At 50.2% G+C, this 18,607-nt stretch overlaps 1 protein-coding gene across 4 annotated transcripts in view; it reads left to right on the top strand.

Moving 5' to 3' along the window:
* LOC144479406 (DNA-binding protein RFX2-like) overlaps window positions 1-18,607 on the top strand; it is a 135,282-nt gene that overhangs the window by 67,008 nt on the left and 49,667 nt on the right. For all 4 annotated transcript variants that reach the window (XM_078198042.1, XM_078198039.1, XM_078198040.1 and 1 more), the window contains one exon: window positions 13,157-13,231. In XM_078198042.1, the coding sequence (XP_078054168.1) occupies window positions 13,157-13,231 (75 nt within the window). The remainder of the gene's footprint in view (window positions 1-13,156; window positions 13,232-18,607) is intronic.

Here is an 18,607-nt window from a genome sequence, read left to right as displayed (position 1 = left end):
TAAATCCAGCCACCCGGGTACTGATGAAACCCAGCCTCCCGGGTAATGATTTAACCCAGCCTCCCGGGTACTGATTAAACCCAGCCACCCGGGTACTGATTAAACCCAGCCCGGGTACTGATTAAACCCAGCCCGGGTACTGATTAAACCCAGCCCGGGTACTGATTAAACCCAGCCCGGGTACTGATTAAACCCAGCCCGGGTACTGATTAAACCCAGCCCGGGTTCTGATTAAACCCAGCCTCCCGGGTACTGATTAAACCCAGCCTCCCGGGTACTGATTAAAACCAGCCTCCCGGGTACTGATTAAACCCAGCTTCCCGGGTACTGATTAAACCCAGCCACCCGGGTACTGATTAAACCCAGCCACCCGGGTACTGATTAAACCCAGCCTCCCGGCTACTAATTAAACCCAGCCACCCGGGTACTGATTAAACCCAGCCACCCGGGTACTGATTAAACCCAGCCTGGGTACTGATTAAACCCAGCCCGGGTACTGATTAAACCCAGCCACCCTGGTACTGATTAAACCCAGCCACCCGGGTACTGATTAAACCCAGCCTCCCGGGTACTGATTAAACCCAGCCCGGGTACTGATTAAACCTAGCCCGGGTACTGATTAAACCCAGCCTCCCGGCTACTAATTAAACCCAGCCACCCGGGTACTGATTAAACCCAGCCACCCGGGTACTGATTAAACCCAGCCTGGGTACTGATTAAACCCAGCCCGGGTACTGATTAAACCCAGCCACCCTGGTACTGATTAAACCCAGCCACCCGGGTACTGATTAAACCCAGCCTCCCGGGTACTGATTAAACCCAGCCCGGGTACTGATTAAACCCAGCCACCCGGGCACTGATTAAATCCAGCCACCCGGGCACTGATTAAATCCAGCCACACGGGTACTGATTAAACCCAGCCCGGGTACTGATTATACCCAGCCGGGGTACTGATTAAACCCAGCCCGGGTACTGATTAAACCGAGCCCGGGTACTGATTAAACCCAGCCCGGGTACTGATTAAACCCAGCCCGGGTACTGATTAAACCCAGCCACCCGGGTACTGATGAAACCCAGCCTCCCGGGTACTGATTAAACCCAGCCACCCGGGTACTGATTAAACCCAGCCACCCGGGTACTGATTAAACCCAGCCATTCGGGTACTGATTAAACCCAGCCCGGGTACTGATTAAACCCAGCCCGGGTACTGATTACACCCAGCCCGGGTACTGATTAAACCCAGCCCGGGTACTGATTACACCCAGCCCGGGTACTGATTAAACCCAGCCCGGGTACTGATTAAACCCAGCCCGGGTACTGATTAAACCCAGCCCGGGTACTGATTAAACCCAGCCCGGGTACTGATTAAACCCAGCCCGGGTACTGATTAAACCCAGCCACCCGGGTACTGATTAAACCCAGCCACCCGGGTACTGATTAAACCCAGCCACCCGGGTACTGATTAAACCCAGCCACCCGGGTACTGATTAAACCCAGCCCGGGTACTGATTAAACCCAGCCCGGGTACTGATTAAACCCAGCCCGGGTACTGATTAAACCCAGCCACCCGGGTACTGATTAAACCCAGCCACCCGGGTACTGATTAAACCCAGCCACCCGGGTACTGATGAAACCCAGCCTCCCGGGTACTGATTAAACCCAGCCTCCCGGGTACTGATTAAACCCAGCCTCCCGGGAAATGATTAAACCCAGCCACCCGGGTACTGATTAAACCCAGCCTCCCGGGTAATGATTTAACCCAGCCACCTGGGTACTGATTAAACCCAGCCCGGGTACTGATTAAATCCAGCCACCCGGGTACTGATTAAACCCAGCCTCCCGGGTAATGATTTAACCCAGCCTCCCGGGTACTGATTAAACCCAGCCACCCGGGTACTGATTAAACCCAGCCCGGGTACTGATTAAACCCAGCCCGGGTACTGATTAAACCCAGCCCGGGTACTGATTAAACCCAGCCACCCGGGTACTGATTAAACCCAGCCTCCCGGGTAATGATTTAACCCAGCCTCCCGGGTACTGATTAAACCCAGCCACCCGGGTACTGATTAAACCCAGCCCGGGTACTGATTAAACCCAGCCCGGGTACTGATTAAACCCAGCCCGGGTACTGATTAAACCCAGCCCGGGTACTGATTAAACCCAGCCCGGGTACTGATTAAACCCAGCCCGGGTTCTGATTAAACCCAGCCTCCCGGGTACTGATTAAACCCAGCCTCCCGGGTACTGATTAAAACCAGCCTCCCGGGTACTGATTAAACCCAGCTTCCCGGGTACTGATTAAACCCAGCCACCCGGGTACTGATTAAACCCAGCCACCCGGGTACTGATTAAACCCAGCCTCCCGGCTACTAATTAAACCCAGCCACCCGGGTACTGATTAAACCCAGCCACCCGGGTACTGATTAAACCCAGCCTGGGTACTGATTAAACCCAGCCCGGGTACTGATTAAACCCAGCCACCCTGGTACTGATTAAACCCAGCCACCCGGGTACTGATTAAACCCAGCCTCCCGGGTACTGATTAAACCCAGCCCGGGTACTGATTAAACCTAGCCCGGGTACTGATTAAACCCAGCCTCCCGGCTACTAATTAAACCCAGCCACCCGGGTACTGATTAAACCCAGCCACCCGGGTACTGATTAAACCCAGCCTGGGTACTGATTAAACCCAGCCCGGGTACTGATTAAACCCAGCCACCCTGGTACTGATTAAACCCAGCCACCCGGGTACTGATTAAACCCAGCCTCCCGGGTACTGATTAAACCCAGCCCGGGTACTGATTAAACCCAGCCACCCGGGCACTGATTAAATCCAGCCACCCGGGCACTGATTAAATCCAGCCACACGGGTACTGATTAAACCCAGCCCGGGTACTGATTATACCCAGCCGGGGTACTGATTAAACCCAGCCCGGGTACTGATTAAACCGAGCCCGGGTACTGATTAAACCCAGCCCGGGTACTGATTAAACCCAGCCCGGGTACTGATTAAACCCAGCCACCCGGGTACTGATGAAACCCAGCCTCCCGGGTACTGATTAAACCCAGCCACCCGGGTACTGATTAAACCCAGCCACCCGGGTACTGATTAAACCCAGCCATTCGGGTACTGATTAAACCCAGCCCGGGTACTGATTAAACCCAGCCCGGGTACTGATTACACCCAGCCCGGGTACTGATTAAACCCAGCCCGGGTACTGATTACACCCAGCCCGGGTACTGATTAAACCCAGCCCGGGTACTGATTAAACCCAGCCCGGGTACTGATTAAACCCAGCCCGGGTACTGATTAAACCCAGCCCGGGTACTGATTAAACCCAGCCCGGGTACTGATTAAACCCAGCCACCCGGGTACTGATTAAACCCAGCCACCCGGGTACTGATTAAACCCAGCCTCCCGGGTACTGATTAAACCCAGCCTCCCGGGTACTGATTAAACCCAGCCATCCGGGTACTGATTAAACCCAGGCACCCGGGTACTGATTAAACCCAGCCTCCCGGCTACTGATTAAACCCAGCCACCCGGGTACTGATTTAACCCAGCCACCCGGGTACTGATTAAACCCAGCCACCCGGGTACTGATTAAACCCAGCCTCCCGGGTACTGATTAAACCCAGCCCGGGTACTGATTTAACCCAGCCCGGGTACTGATTAAACCCAGCCACCCGGGCACTGATTAAATCCAGCCACCCGGGTAATGATTAAACCCAGCCACCCGGGTACTGATTAAACCCAGCCACCGGGGTACTGATTAAACCCAGCCACCCGGGTACTGATTAAACCCAGCCCGGTTACTGATTAAACCCAGCCTCCCGGGTACTGATTAAACCCAGCCCGGGTACTGATTAAACCCAGCCCGGGTACTGATTAAACCGAGCCTCCCGGGTACTGATTAAATCCAGCCCGGGTACTGATTAAACCCAGCCCGGGTACTGATTAAACCCAGCCCGGGCACTGATTAAACCCAGCCTCCCGGGTATTGATTAAACCCAGCCCGGGTACTGATTGAACCCAGCCTCCCGGGTACTGATTAAACCCAGCCACCCGGGTACTGATTATACCCAGCCCGGGTACTGATTAAACCCAGCCCGGGCACTGATTAAACCAAGCCCGGGTACTGATTAAACCCAGCCACCCGTGTACTGGTTCAACCCAGCCTCCCGGGTACTGATTAAACCCAGCCTCCCGGGTACTGATTAAACACAGCCCGGGTACTGACTAAACCCAGCCCGGGTACTGATTAAACCCAGCCTCCCGGGTACTGATTAAACCCAGCCTGGGTACTGATTAAACCCAGCCACCCGGGTACTGATTAAACCCAGCCACCTGGGTACTGATTAAACCCAGCCTCCCGGCTACTGATTGAACCCAGCCTCCCGGCTACTGATTAAACCCAGCCACCCGGGTACTGATTAAACCCAGCCACCCGGGTACTGATTAAACCCAGCCTCCCGGGTACTGATTGTACCCACCCACCCGGATACTGATTGAACCCAGCCACCCGGGTACAGATTATACCCAGCCACCCGGGTACTGATTGAACCCAGCCACCCGGGTACTGATTAAACCCAGCCTCCCAGGTACTGATTGAACCCAGCCTCCCGGGTACTGATTAAACCCAGCCACCCGGGTACTGATTAAACCCAGCCACCCGGGTACTGATTAAACCCAGCCACCCGGGTACTGATTAAACCCAGCCACCCGGGTACTGATTAAACCCAGCCACCCGGGTACTGATTAAACCCAGCCACCCGGGTACTGATTAAACCCAGCCACCCGGGCACTGATTAAACCCAGCCACCCGGATACTGATTAAACCCAGCCTCCCGGGTACTGATTAAACCCAGCCCGGGTACTGATTAAACCCAACCACCCGGGTACTGATTAAACCCAGCCTCCCGTGTACTGATTAAACCCAGCCCGGGTACTGATTGAACCCAGCCTCCCGGGTACTGATTAAACCCAGCCACCCGGGTACTGATTAAACCCAGCCACCCGGGTACTGATTAAACCCAGCCTCCCGGGTACTGATTATACCCACCCACCCGGGCACTGATTGAACCCAGCCACCCGGGTACAGATTTTACCCAGCCACCCGGGTACTGATTATACCCAGCCACCCGGGTACTGATTGAACCCAGCCACCCGGGTACTGATTACACCCAGCCACCCGGGTACTGATTATACCCAGCCTCCCAGGTACTGTTTATACCCAGCCACCCGGGGATTGATTGAACCCAGCCACCCGGCTACTGATTGAACCCAGCCACCCGGGTACTGATTAAACCCAGCCTCCCGGGTACTGATTAAACCCAGCCTCCCGGGTACTGATTAAACCCAGCCTCCCGGGTACTGATCAAACGCAGCCTCCCGGGTACTGATTAAACCCAGCCTCCCGGGTACTGATTAAACCCAGCCTCCCGAGTACTGATTAAACCCAGCCTCCCGGGTACTGATTAAACCCAGCCTCCCGGTGTACTGATTAAACCCAGCCACCCGGGTACTGATTAAACCCAGCCCGGGTACTGATTAAACCCAGCCCGGGTACTGATTAAACCCAGCCTCCCGGGTACTGATTAAACCCAGCCTCCCGGGTACTGAATAAACCCAGCCCGGGTACTGATTAAACCCAGCCTCCCGGGTACTGATTAAACCCAGCCTCCCGGGTACTGATCAAACGCAGCCTCCCGGGTACTGATTAAACCCAGCCTCCCGGGTACTGATTAAACCCAGCCTCCCGAGTACTGATTAAACCCAGCCTCCCGGGTACTGATTAAACCCAGCCTCCCGGTGTACTGATTAAACCCAGCCACCCGGGTACTGATTAAACCCAGCCCGGGTACTGATTAAACCCAGCCCGGGTACTGATTAAACCCAGCCTCCCGGGTACTGATTAAACCCAGCCTCCCGGGTACTGAATAAACCCAGCCCGGGTACTGATTAAACCCAGCCACCCGGGTACTGATTAAACCCAGCCTCCCGGGTACTGATTAAACCCAGCCACCCGGGTACTGATTGAACCCAGCCTCCCGGGTACTGATTAAACCCAGCCACCCGGGTACTGATTAAACCCAGCCACCCGGGTACTGATTAAACCCAGCCACCCGGGTACTGATTAAACCCAGCCACCCGGGTACTGATTAAACCCAGCCCGGGTACTGATTGAACCCAGCCTCCCGGGTACTGATTAAACCCAGCCACCCGGGTACTGATTAAACCCTGCCTCCCGGGTACTGATTATACCCACCCACCCGGGTACTGATTGAACCCAGCCACCCGGGTACAGGTTATATCCAGCCACCCGGGTACTGATTATACCCAGCCACCCAGGTACTGATTGAACCCAGCCACCCAGGTACTGATTGAACCCAGCCACCCGGGTACTGATTAAACCCAGCCTCCCAGGTACTGATTAAACCCAGCCACCCGGGGATTGATTGAACCCAGCCACCCGGCTACTGATTAAACCCAGCCACCCGGGTACTGATTGAACCCAGCCTCCCGGGTACTGATTAAACCCAGCCACCCGGGTACTGATTAAACCCAGCCACCCGGGTACTGATTGAACCCAGCCTCCCGGGTACTGATTAAACCCAGCCTCCCGTGTACTGATTAAACGCAGCCTCTCGGGTACTGATTAAACCCAGCCTCCCGGGTACTGATTAAACCCAGCCTCCCGGGTACTGATTAAACCCAGCCTCCCGGGTACTGATTAAACCCAGCCTCCCGGGTACTGATTAAACGCAGCCTCCCGGGTACTGATTAAACCCAGCCTCCCGGGTACTGATTAAACCCAGCCACCCGGGTACTGATTAAACCCAGCCACCCGGGTACTGATTAAACCCAGCCCGGGTACTGATTAAACCCAGCCCGGATACTGATTAAACCCAGCCTCCCGGGTACTGATTAAACCCAGCCTCCCGGGTACTGATTAAACCCAGCCTCCCGGGTACTGATTAAACGCAGCCTCCCGGGTACTGATTAAACCCAGCCTCCCGGGTACTGATTAAACCCAGCCACCCGGGTACTGATTAAACCCAGCCTCCCGGGTACTGATTAAACGCAGCCTCCCGGGTACTGATTAAACCCAGCCTCCCGGGTACTGATTAAACCCAGCCACCCGGGTACTGATTAAACCCAGCCCGGGTACTGATTAAACCCAGCCCGGATACTGATTAAACCCAGCCTCCCGGGTACTGATTAAACCCAGCCCGGGTACTGATTAAACCCAGCCCGGATACTGATTAAACCCAGCCTCCCGGGTACTGATTAAACCCAGCCCGGGTACTGATTAAACCCAGCCCGGGTACTGATTAAACCCAGCCTCCTGGGTACTGATTAAACCCAGCCTCCCGGGTACTGATTAAACCCAGCCCGGGTACTGATTAAACCCAGCCTCCCGGGTACTGATTAAACCCAGCCACCCGGGTACTGATTGAACCCAGCCTCCCGGGTACTGATTAAACCCAGCCTCCCGGGTACTGATTAAACCCAGCCTCCCGGGTACTGATTATACCCACCCACCCGGGTACTGATTGAACCCAGCCACCCGGGTACAGGTTATATCCAGCCACCCGGGTACTGATTATACCCAGCCACCCAGGTACTGATTGAACCCAGCCACCCAGGTACTGATTGAACCCAGCCACCCGGGTACTGATTAAACCCAGCCACCCGGGTACTGATTATACCCAGCCTCCCAGGTACTGATTAAACCCAGCCACCCGGGGATTGATTGAACCCAGCCACCCGGCTACTGATTAAACCCAGCCACCCGGGTACTGATTAAACCCAGCCTCCCGGGTACTCATTGAACCCAGCCCGGCTACTGATTAAACCCAGCCTCCTGGGTACTGATTAAACCCAGCCTCCTGGGTGCTGATTAAACCCAGCCTCCCGGGTACTGATTAAACCCAGCCTCCCGGGTGCTGATTAAACCCAGCCACCCGGGTACTGATTAAACCCAGCCCGGGTACTGATTAAACCCAGCCCGGATACTGATTAAACCCAGCCTCCCGGGTACTGATTAAACCCAGCCCGGGTACTGATTAAACCCAGCCTCCTGGGTACTGATTAAACCCAGCCTCCCGGGTACTGATTAAACCCAGCCCGGGTACTGATTAAACCCAGCCCGGGTACTGATTAAACCCAGCCCGGGTACTGATTCAACCCAGTCCGGGTACTGATTCAACCCAGCCCGGGTACTGATTCAACCCAGCCCGGGTACTGATTCAACCCAGCCTGGGTACTGATTCAACCCAGCCCGGGTACTGATTCAACCCAGCCCGGGTACTGATTAAACCCAGCCCGGGTACTGATTCAACCCAGCCCGGGTACTGATTCAACCCAGCCCGGGTACTGATTCAACCCAGCCCGGGTACTGATTCAACCCAGCCCGGGTACTGATTCAACCCAGCCCGGGTACTGATTAAACCCAGCCCGGGTACTGATTAAACCCTGCCCGGGTACTGATTAAACCCAGCCCGGGTACTGATTAAACCCAGCCCGGATACTGATTAAACCCAGCCTCCCGGGTACTGATTTAACCCAGCCCGGGTACTGATTTAACCCAGCCCGGGTACTGATTAAACCCAGCCACCCGGGTACTGATTAAACCCAGCCCGGGTACTGATTAAACCCAGCCCGGGTACTGATTCAACCCAGCCTCCCGGGTACTGATTCAACCCAGCCCGGGTACTGATTCAACCCAGCCCGGGTACTGATTAAACCCAGCCCGGGTACTGATTCAACCCAGCCCGGGTACTGATTCAACCCAGCCCGGGTACTGATTAAACCCAGCCCGGGTACTGATTCAACCCAGCCCGGGTACTGATTCAACCCAGCCCAGGTACTGATTCAACCCAGCCCGGGTACTCATTCAACCCAGCCCGGGTACTGATTCAACCCAGCCCGGGTACTGATTCAACCAAGCCCGGGTACTGATTAAACCCAGCCCGGGTACTGATTAAACCCAGCCCGGATACTGATTAAACCCAGCCCGGGTACTGATTAAACCCAGCCCGGATACTGATTAAACTCAGCCTCCCGGGTACTGATTAAACCCAGCCCAGGTACTGATTAAACCCAGCCACCCGGGTACTGATTAAACCCAGCCCGGGTACTGATTAAACCCAGCCCGGGTACTGATTAAACCCAGCCTCCCGGGTACTGATTAAACCCAGCTTCCCGGGTACTGATTAAACCCAGCCTCCCGGGTACTGATTAAATCCAGCCCGGGTACTGATTAAACCCAGCCACCCGGGTACTGATTAAGCCCAACCCGGGTACTGATTAAACCCAGCCCGGGTACTGATTAAACCCAGCCACCCGGGTCCTGATTAAACCCAGCCACCCGGGTCCTGATTAAACCCAGCCACCCGGGTACTGATTAAACCCAGCCACCCGGGTACTGATTAAACCCAGCCACCCGGGTACTGATTAAACCCAGCCACCCGGGTACTGATTAAACCCGGCCACCCGGGTACTGATTAAACCCAGCCCGGGTACTGATTAAACCCAGCCACCCGGGTACTGATTAAACCCAGCCTCCCGGGTACTGATTAAACCCAGCCACCCGGGTACTGATTAAACCCAGCCCGGGTACTGATTAAACCCAGCCACCCGGGTACTGATTAAACCCAGCCCGGGTACTGATTAAACCCAGCCCGGGTACTGATTAAACCCAGCCTCCCGGGTACTGATTAAACCCAGCCACCCGGGTACTGATTAAACCCAGCCACCCGGGTACTGATTAAACCCAGCCACCTGGGTACTGATTAAACCCAGCCCGGGTACTGATTAAACCCAGCCCGGGTACTGATTAAACCCAGCCCGGGTACTGATTAAACCCAGCCTCCCGGGTACTGATTAAACCCAGCCCGGGTACTGATTAAACCCAGCCCGGGTACTGATTAAACCCAGCCTCACGGTACTGATTAAACCCAGCCACCCGAGTACTGATTAAACCCAGCCACCCGGGTACGGATTTAACCCAGCCCGGGTACTGATTAAACCCAGCACGGGTACTGATTAAACCCAGCCACCCGCGTTCGGATTTAACCCAGCCCGGGTACGGATTAAACCCTGCCTCCCGGCAGTTCTGCCTAGTTTTCTTTCAGGGTAACTTTACTGGTTATCTGGATCAGATCACTGAAGCTTGGTGTTGGCTGGAATGAATTTGAGTGAATTTTGCTAACCAATTGTGACAATGATAATCAGCAGGTGGTTGGGTTTAGTGATCCAGAGGTGTGTTATTCAGAATTGATCAATCTAGGATAATTACAGACCTTCAAAGTGATTGCATAGAAGGTACAGCACACAATTGATCCATGCTGATGTTTATGCTTCACTTTAGCCTCTTACCATCCTTCCTCATCTCAGTAAGTCAGGACAACCCGCTATTCTCTACCTCTCATTTGCTGGTCTGGCTTCCCCTTAAACACTCTTTGCTTCAATTGCTCCCTCTGGTCGCGAGTTCCTCATTCTCACCACTCTCTGGGTAACGAAATTTCTTTGAATCTTATTTAATTTCCTGGTGACTATCTCACTGATGGCCTCTCTCACAGAATCACTGGATTCTTTTGGCACAGAAAGAGGCCATTTGGCCCATCGTGTCTGCACTGGCTCTTTGAATGAGCACTTTGACTTAGTGTCATTCCCCTACCTTTAGTCCATACCCCTGCACATTATTTCCATTCAATTAATAATTTAATGTCCTTGTGAATGCCTCGATTGAACCTGCCTCCACCACCCTTCCAAGCGGTGCATTCCAGACCTGAACCACTGCTGTGTGAAAAAGGTTTTTCTCATATCATATTTGTTTCCTTTGCAAATCACTTTAAATCTGTGCTCTAGCTTGCCTCTCTTGCATTGCATTTGATTCAACCTTTGAAGTGTTATTTTGTGTTTATGAAATCCTTTGGTCATTGATGTCTCCATTTCGCCTTAACCTTTCTCAGTTTCTTGACTTTCCTTCTGTTTCCTGCACTTGACTTTTTTTTGTATCTCCTTGAGATTCGTTATTGGCTTCGTTTTAAGTGTTGGTTGTTCAGAGGGTGGCACGGTGGCACAATGGTTAGTACTGCTGACTCACAGCGCCAGGGACCCAGGGTGATTCTGGCCTTGGGTGATTGTGTGGAGTTTGCACATTCTCCCCATGTCTGCATGGGTTTCCTCCGGGTGCTCCGGTTTTATCCCACGTTCCAAAGATGTGAGGGTTGGGTTGATTGGCCATGCTCAATTGCCCCTCAGTGTCAGGGCAATTGGCAGAGTAAATATGAGGGGTTGTGGGGATAGGGCCTGGGTAGGATTGATGTCGGTGCAGGCTTGATGGGCCAAATGGCCTCCTTCTGCACTGTAGGGATTCTATGATTCGATATCTAATAAATATCAGAGCAGCTATGAAAACAATCTAATAAAAATCAGCCAGTATGGCTTATTCTTGACTAATCTCATCAACATCCTCAAGGCCTTTGATGGAGTAATTTGCAAGAAACTCCATTCATAAACAAAATGACTAACACAGATAACACATAGATTGAAATTAGGAATTGGCCAACTGGAAGGAAACAGAAACAGTAAAGCAAACCAAACCATAAAGAGAGAATGGATGGACTGAGGGAGGAGCTGGGATCTCTCCTGTTTCAGGTGTGCCTTACAGATGTGTAATCAATCTCAATGAAAGGTTGATAAATTTAGAGATTGTAACAAGCTCGGGAATGGTGTTACCTCAAGATGTTGTAGAGAATGTACACCACACAAACAGGCCATTCAGTTCAACTGTACCACGATCAAGATCAGAGCAAAATGAAAAGAAAGTATGCTCAATAGGGCTTGGTAAATGAAGTTCAATTGCAGGCAAATTCACTGAAAGTGAAAATCGAGATAAGTACTTCATGCATGGAATAGAATTTGCTAAGTGGAAAATTGAGGGAGCTTTGGAGTGTTAACTCATCACTCACCATGTCCGAGAACTTAAAGAGATGGCAATAAGCAAAGAAACACAAAAACAAAATATTGTAGATGTTGACTATCTGAAATAAAAACACAAAATGGTGAAAATGCTGGGCAGACCTAGCAGTTTCTGTGAAGAGAAAACATCATTCATGTCTCAGGTCGGTGATCTGTCCCCAAAACTCAAAGAAAGCTAGCCATATCCCTTAAACAATTATGAGTGATTGATCTTATGATAAAACCTGTATAAATTTGGCCTTATCCTCTGTTGTGCAAGTATCACATTTATCATTCATTGTATTTGTATTCATTGTAATGTTAGTTTGGCTTAGTTGGTCACAGTCTCTGTGAATCAGAAGAATGTATATTAAGACTCATATGAGGGTGTGAGCCCCTGATCCTTTAATATCCACCTCCATAAGCTAACACGGGTTTAAAGATCCCGTGCTGCTACTCAGGATAGGGAGTTATCCTGATGTTGTTGTCCTTGTGAACAAATCCTTCTATTTCGAGAGCAGCAAACGGAAAGTCTAAAGTTATGTTCCTTCCTGCAGCTTGGATGTAAAGCTGCGGTTTTAGAAAGCTGTATTAGAATCATAGAATCCCTACAGTGCAGAAGGAGGCCATTTGGCCCATCGAATCTGCACCAACCACAATCCCACCCAGGCTCCACTCCCGTAACCCCACATATTTACCCTGCTAATCCCCCTGACACTAGGGTCAATTTATCATGGTCAATCAACCTAACCTGCATATCTTTGAACTGTGGGAGGAAACTGGAGCACCCGGAGGAAACCCACGCAGACACGGGGAGAATGTACAAATTCCACACACATAGTCACCTGAGGCTGGAATTGAACCCGTGTCCCTGGTGCTGTGAGGCAGCAGTGCTAACCAGTGTGCCACCGCACAGGTTACCTGCTTCACACAACTGGGAAACCGAAGGTTACAGCATGGATAAACCTCGAAAAACAAATTAGGAACTGGAATAATTTTAATAAATGCATATATCAATATTTAGTTGTACATTTTTAATTTTGAAATTTGCAAGTTATGCTAATTCTGGACACTAAATGGATGCGTCATCTATATATCTTACTCCTTTCACATATTTGTTAGTCACAGTGATAAATAAATTAGCTGCTTTATGGTGCGTTAATCTCATACACTTTAATCTGATAGATTGAAATGGCAATCGAGAACCTCCAGAAATCTGAAGGGATCACGGCCCATAAAAGCACCCTGTTGAACAGCCATGTGAGTATCTATATTTACTAAAGCTTTCCCATCCAGTGAAGCTTCAGAATTTTGAAATTATTAGCGTTTTTAATATTGAAATGTTACACCCAGGTGCCAGGGTCAGGGATATCTCTGATCGCGTGCACAGCATTCTGAAGTGGGAGGGTGATCAGCCAGATGTCGTGGTACACATTGGTACCAATGATGAAGGAAGGAAGAGTGAGGAGGTCCTGAAGAGTGAGTATAGAGAGCTTGGTAGGAAATTAAAAAGCAGGACCCCGAGGGTAGTAATCTCAGGATTGCTACCTGTGCCACGTGCCAGTGAGGGTAGGAGTAGGATGCTCGGGCGGAGGAACACGTGGCTGAGGAACTGGTGTAGGGGGCAGGGTTTCAGATTTCTAAATCATTGGCACCTCTTCTGGGGCAGGTGGGACCTGTACAAGAGAGACGGGTTACACCTGAACTACAAGGGGATCAATATACTTGCAGGCAGGTTTGCTGGTGTTATTGGGGAGCGTTTAAACTAGATTTGCAGGGGGGGTGGGAACCAGAGTGCCAGAGCAGATAGTGGAGCAGGGGTGAAAATAAATGATGTTAATAGTTCATGCAAAATCACAAATAGAAGGGTTGTGTGTGGTGGTAATAATCTTCTGAGGTGTGTTTATTTCAATGCCAGGAATATTGTGGGGAAGGCAGACGAGCTGAGGGTGTGGATTGACGCGTGGAATTATGACATTATATCCGTTAGTGAAACTTGGCTACAGGAGGGGAAGGACTGGCAGCTCAATGTTCCAGGGTTCCGATGTTTCAGACGTGATAGAGGCAGAGGGATGAAGGGTGGGGGGGGTGGCATTGCTAGTCAGGGAAAATGTTACAGCAGTGCTCAGGCAGGACAGATTAGAGGGCTTGTCTACCGAGGCCATATGGGTGGAGCTGAGGAACAGGAAAGGATGACCACAATAATGGGGGTGTATTATAGACCACCCAATAGTCAGCGAGAATTGGAGGCGCAAATCTGCAGAGAGATAGCAGACAACTGCAGGAAACAAAGTTGTGATAGTAGGGAATTTTAATTTTCCACATATAGATTGGGACTCGCATACTGTTAAAGGTCTAGACGGGTTAGAGGTTGTAAAATGTATTCAGGAAAATTTTCTAAATCAATATATAGAGGTACCAACTAGAGAGGATGCAATATTAGATCTCCTATTAGGAAACGAGTTAGGAGAAGTGACGGAAGTGTGTGTAGGGGAACACTTTGGTTCCAGTGATCATAACGCCATTAGTTTCAACTTGATCATGGATAAAGATAGATCTGGTCCTTGGGTTGAGGTTCTAAACTGGGAAAAGGCCAAATTTGAAGAAATGAGAAAGGATCTAAAAAGCGTGGATTGGGACAGGCTGTTCTCTGGCAAGGATGTGATTGGTAAGTGGGAGGCCTTCAAAGGAGAAATTTTGAAAGTGCAGAGTTTGTATGTTCCTGTCAGGATTAAAGGCAAAGTGAAAAAGAAAAAGGAACCTTGGTTCTCGAGGGACATTGGAACTCTGATAAAGAAGAAGAGAGAGATGTATGACATGTATAGGCGACAGGGAGCAAATAAGATGCTTGAGGAGTATAAAAAGTGCAAGAAACTACTTAAGAAAGAAATCAGGAGGGCTAAAAGAAGACATTCCTTTTTTTTTGCATCCGTATTTACTGAGGAAACGGGCATGGAGTCTACGGAAATAGGGCAAACAGGTAGGGAGGTCATGGAACCTTTACAGATTAAAGGGGAGGAGGTGCTCGCTGTCTTGAGGCAAATCAGAGTGGATAAATCCCCAGGACCAGACAGGGTATTCCCACGGACCTTGAGGGAAGCTAGTGTTGAACTTGCAGGGGCCCTGGCAGACATATTTAAAATGTCAGTATTCACGGGGGAGGTGCCGGATGATTGGAGGGTGGCTCATGTTGTTCCGTTGTTTAAAAAAGGTTCCAAAAGAAATCCGGGAAATTATCAGCCAGTAAGTTTGACATCGGTGGTGGGCAAGTTATTGGAAGGTGTGATAAGGGATAGGATCTACAAATATTTGGATAGACAGGGACTTATTAGGGAGAGTCAACATGGCTTTGTGCGTGGTAGGTCATGTTTGACCAATCTATTAGAGTTTTTCGAGGAGGTTACCAGGAAAGTGGATGAAGGGAAGGCGGTGGATGTTGTCTACCTGGATTTCAGCAAGGCCTTTGACAAGGTCCCTCATGGGAGGTTAGTTAGGAAGGTTCAGTCGCGAGGTATACATGGGGAGGTAGTAAATTGGATTAGACACTGGCTCAATGGAAGAAGCCAGAGAGTGGTTGTGGAGGATTGCTTCTCTGAGTGGAGGCCTGTGACTAGTGGTGTGCATGATGTGGAGATGCCGGCGTTGGACTGGGGTAAGCACAGTAAGAAGTCTCACAACACCAGGTTAAAGTCCAACAGGTTTATTTGGTAGCAAATACCATAAGCTTTCGGAGCAATGCTCCTTCATCAGATGGAGTGGACCACTCCATCTGATGAAGGAGCATTGCTCCGAAAGCTTATGGTATTTGCTACCAAATAAACCTGTTGGACTTTAACCTGGTGTTGTGAGACTTCTTACTAGTGGTGTGCCGCAGGGATCGGTGTTGGGTCCATTGTTGTTTGTCATCTATATCAATGATCTGGATGATAATGTGGTCAATTGGATCAGCAAGTTTGCTGATGATACAAAGATTGGAGGTGTAGTGGACAGTGAGGAAGGTTTTCAAAGCTTGCAGAGGGATTTGGACCAACTAGAAAAATGGGCTAAAAAATGGCAAATGGAATTTAACGCAGACAAGTGTGAGATATTGCACATTGGAAGGACAAACCAAAGTAGAACATACAGGGTAAATGGTAGGACTCTGAAGAGTGCAATTGAACAGAGGGATCTGGGAATACAGGTACAGAATTCCCTAAAAGTGACGTCACAGGTGGATAGGGTCGTAAAGTGTGCCTTTGGTACATTGGCCTTTATAAATCGGAGTATCAAGTATAAAAGTTGGAGTGTTATGGTAAGGTTATATAAGGCATTGGTGAGGCCGAGTTTGGAGTATTGTGTACAGTTTTGGTCACCTAGTCACAGGAAGGATGTAAATAAGGTTGAAAGAGTGCAGAGAAGGTTCACAAGGATGTTGCTGGGACTTGAGAAGCTGAGTTACAGAGAGAGATTGAATAGGTTGGGACTTTATTCCCTGGAGCGTAGAAGATTGAGGGGAGATTTGATAGAGGTGTATAAGATTTTGATGGGTATAGATAGAGTGAATGCAAGCAGGCTTTTTCCGCTGAGGCTAGGGGAGAAAAAAACCAGAGGGCATGGGTTAAGGGTGAAAGGAGAAACGTTTAAAGGGAATATTAGGGGGGGCTTCTTCACGCAGAGAGTGGTGGGAGTGTGGAATGCGCTGCCGGATAAAGTGGTAAATGTGGAGTCAGTTTTAACATTTAAGAAAAACTTGGACGGGTTCATGGATGAGAGGGGTGTGGAGGGATATGGTCCAAGTGCAGGTCAGTGGGACTAGGCAAAAAATGGTTCGGCACAGACAAGAAGGGCCAAAAGGCCTGTTTCTGAGCTGTAATTTTCTATGGTTCTATGAGGTTGCTTTGGCAGACAAGGTGAAGGATAATCCTAAGAGCTTCTACAGGTATATTAAGAGCAAAAGGATAGTAAGCGATAAAATTGGTCCTCTTGAAGATCAGAGTGGTTGGCTATGTACGGAACCAAAAGAAATGGGGGAGATATTAAATGGGTTTTTTGCATCTGTATTTACTAAGGAAACTGGCATGGAGTCTATGGAAATAAGGCAAACAAGTAGGGAGGTCATGGAACCTATACAGATTAAAGGGGAGGAGGTGCTTGCTGTCTGGAGGCAAATCAGAGTAGATAAATCCCCAGGACCGGACAGGGTATTCCCTCGGACCTTGAAAGAGACTAGTGTTGAAATTGCAGGGGTCCTGGCAGATATATTTAAAATGTCGGTATCCACGGGTGAGGTGCCGGATGATTGGAGGATAGCTCATGTTGTTCTGCTGTTTAAAAAAGGCTCAAAAAGTAATGCAGGAAATTATAGGCCGGTAAGTTTGACATCAGTAGTAGGTAAATTATTGGAAGGAGTACTAAGAGATAGGATCTACAAATATTTGGATAGACAGGGACTTATTAGGGAGAGTCAACATGGCTTTGTGCGTGGTAGGTCATGTTTAACCAATCGATTAGAGTTTTTTGAGGAGGTTACCAGGAAAGTGGATGAAGGGAAGGAATCATAGAAATCATAGAAACCCTACAGTACAGAAAGAGGCCATTCGGCCCATCGAGTCTGCACCGACCACAATCCCACCCAGGCCCCACCCCCACATCCCTACATATTTTACCAACTAATCTACGCATCCCAGGACACTAAGGGGCAATTTTGGCATGGCCAATCAACCTAACCCGCACATCTTTGGACTATGGGAGGAAACCGGAGCACCCGGAGGAAACCCACGCAGACACGAGGAGAATGTGCAAACTCCACACAGACAGTGACCCAAGACGGGAATCGAACCCAGGTCCCTGGAGCTGTGAAGCAGCAGTGCTAACCACTGTGCTACCGTGCCGCAGTGGATGTTGTCTACATGGACTTCAGTAAGGCCTTTGACAAGGTCCCGCATGGGAGGTTAGTTAGGAAGGTTCAGTCGCTAGGTATACATGGAGAGGTAGTAAATTGGATTAGACATTGGCTCAATGGAAGAAGCCAGAGAGTGGTAGTGGAGGATTGCTTCTCTGAGTGGAGGCCTGTGACTAGTGGTGTGCCACAGGGATCAGTGCTGGGTCCGTTGTTGTTTGTCATCTATATCAATGATCTGGATGATAATGTGGTAAATTGGATCAGCAAATTTGCTGATGATACAAAGATTGGAGGTGTAGTGGACAGTGAGGAAGGTTTTCAAAGCTTGCAGAGGGATTTGGACCAGCTGGAAAAATGGGCAGGAAAATGGCAGATGGAGTTTAATGCAGACAAGTGTGAGGTATTGCACTTTGGAAGGACAAACCAAGGTCGAACATACAAGGTAAATGGTAGGACACTGAAGAGTGCAGTAGAACAGAGGGATCTGGGAATACAGATACATAATTCCCTAAAAATGGCGTCACAGGTAGATAGGGTCGTAAAGAGTGCTTTTGGTACATTGGCCTTTATAAATCAAAGTATTGAGTATAAGAGTTGGAATGTTATGGTGAGGTTGTATAATGATGTGGAGATGCCGGGGTTGGACTGGGGTAAACACAGTAAGAAGTTTAACAACACCAGGTTAAAGTCCAACAGGTTTATTTGGGAGCAAAAGCCACTAGCTTTCGGAACAGGCTGTCCCTTCGTCAGGTGGG

Source organism: Mustelus asterias, chromosome 26 (assembly GCF_964213995.1).
Source record: "Mustelus asterias chromosome 26, sMusAst1.hap1.1, whole genome shotgun sequence".
NCBI lineage: Eukaryota > Metazoa > Chordata > Chondrichthyes > Carcharhiniformes > Triakidae > Mustelus > Mustelus asterias.
Note: the sequence above shows the minus strand (reverse complement) of the source record. Positions and strands in the feature narration are given on the sequence as shown.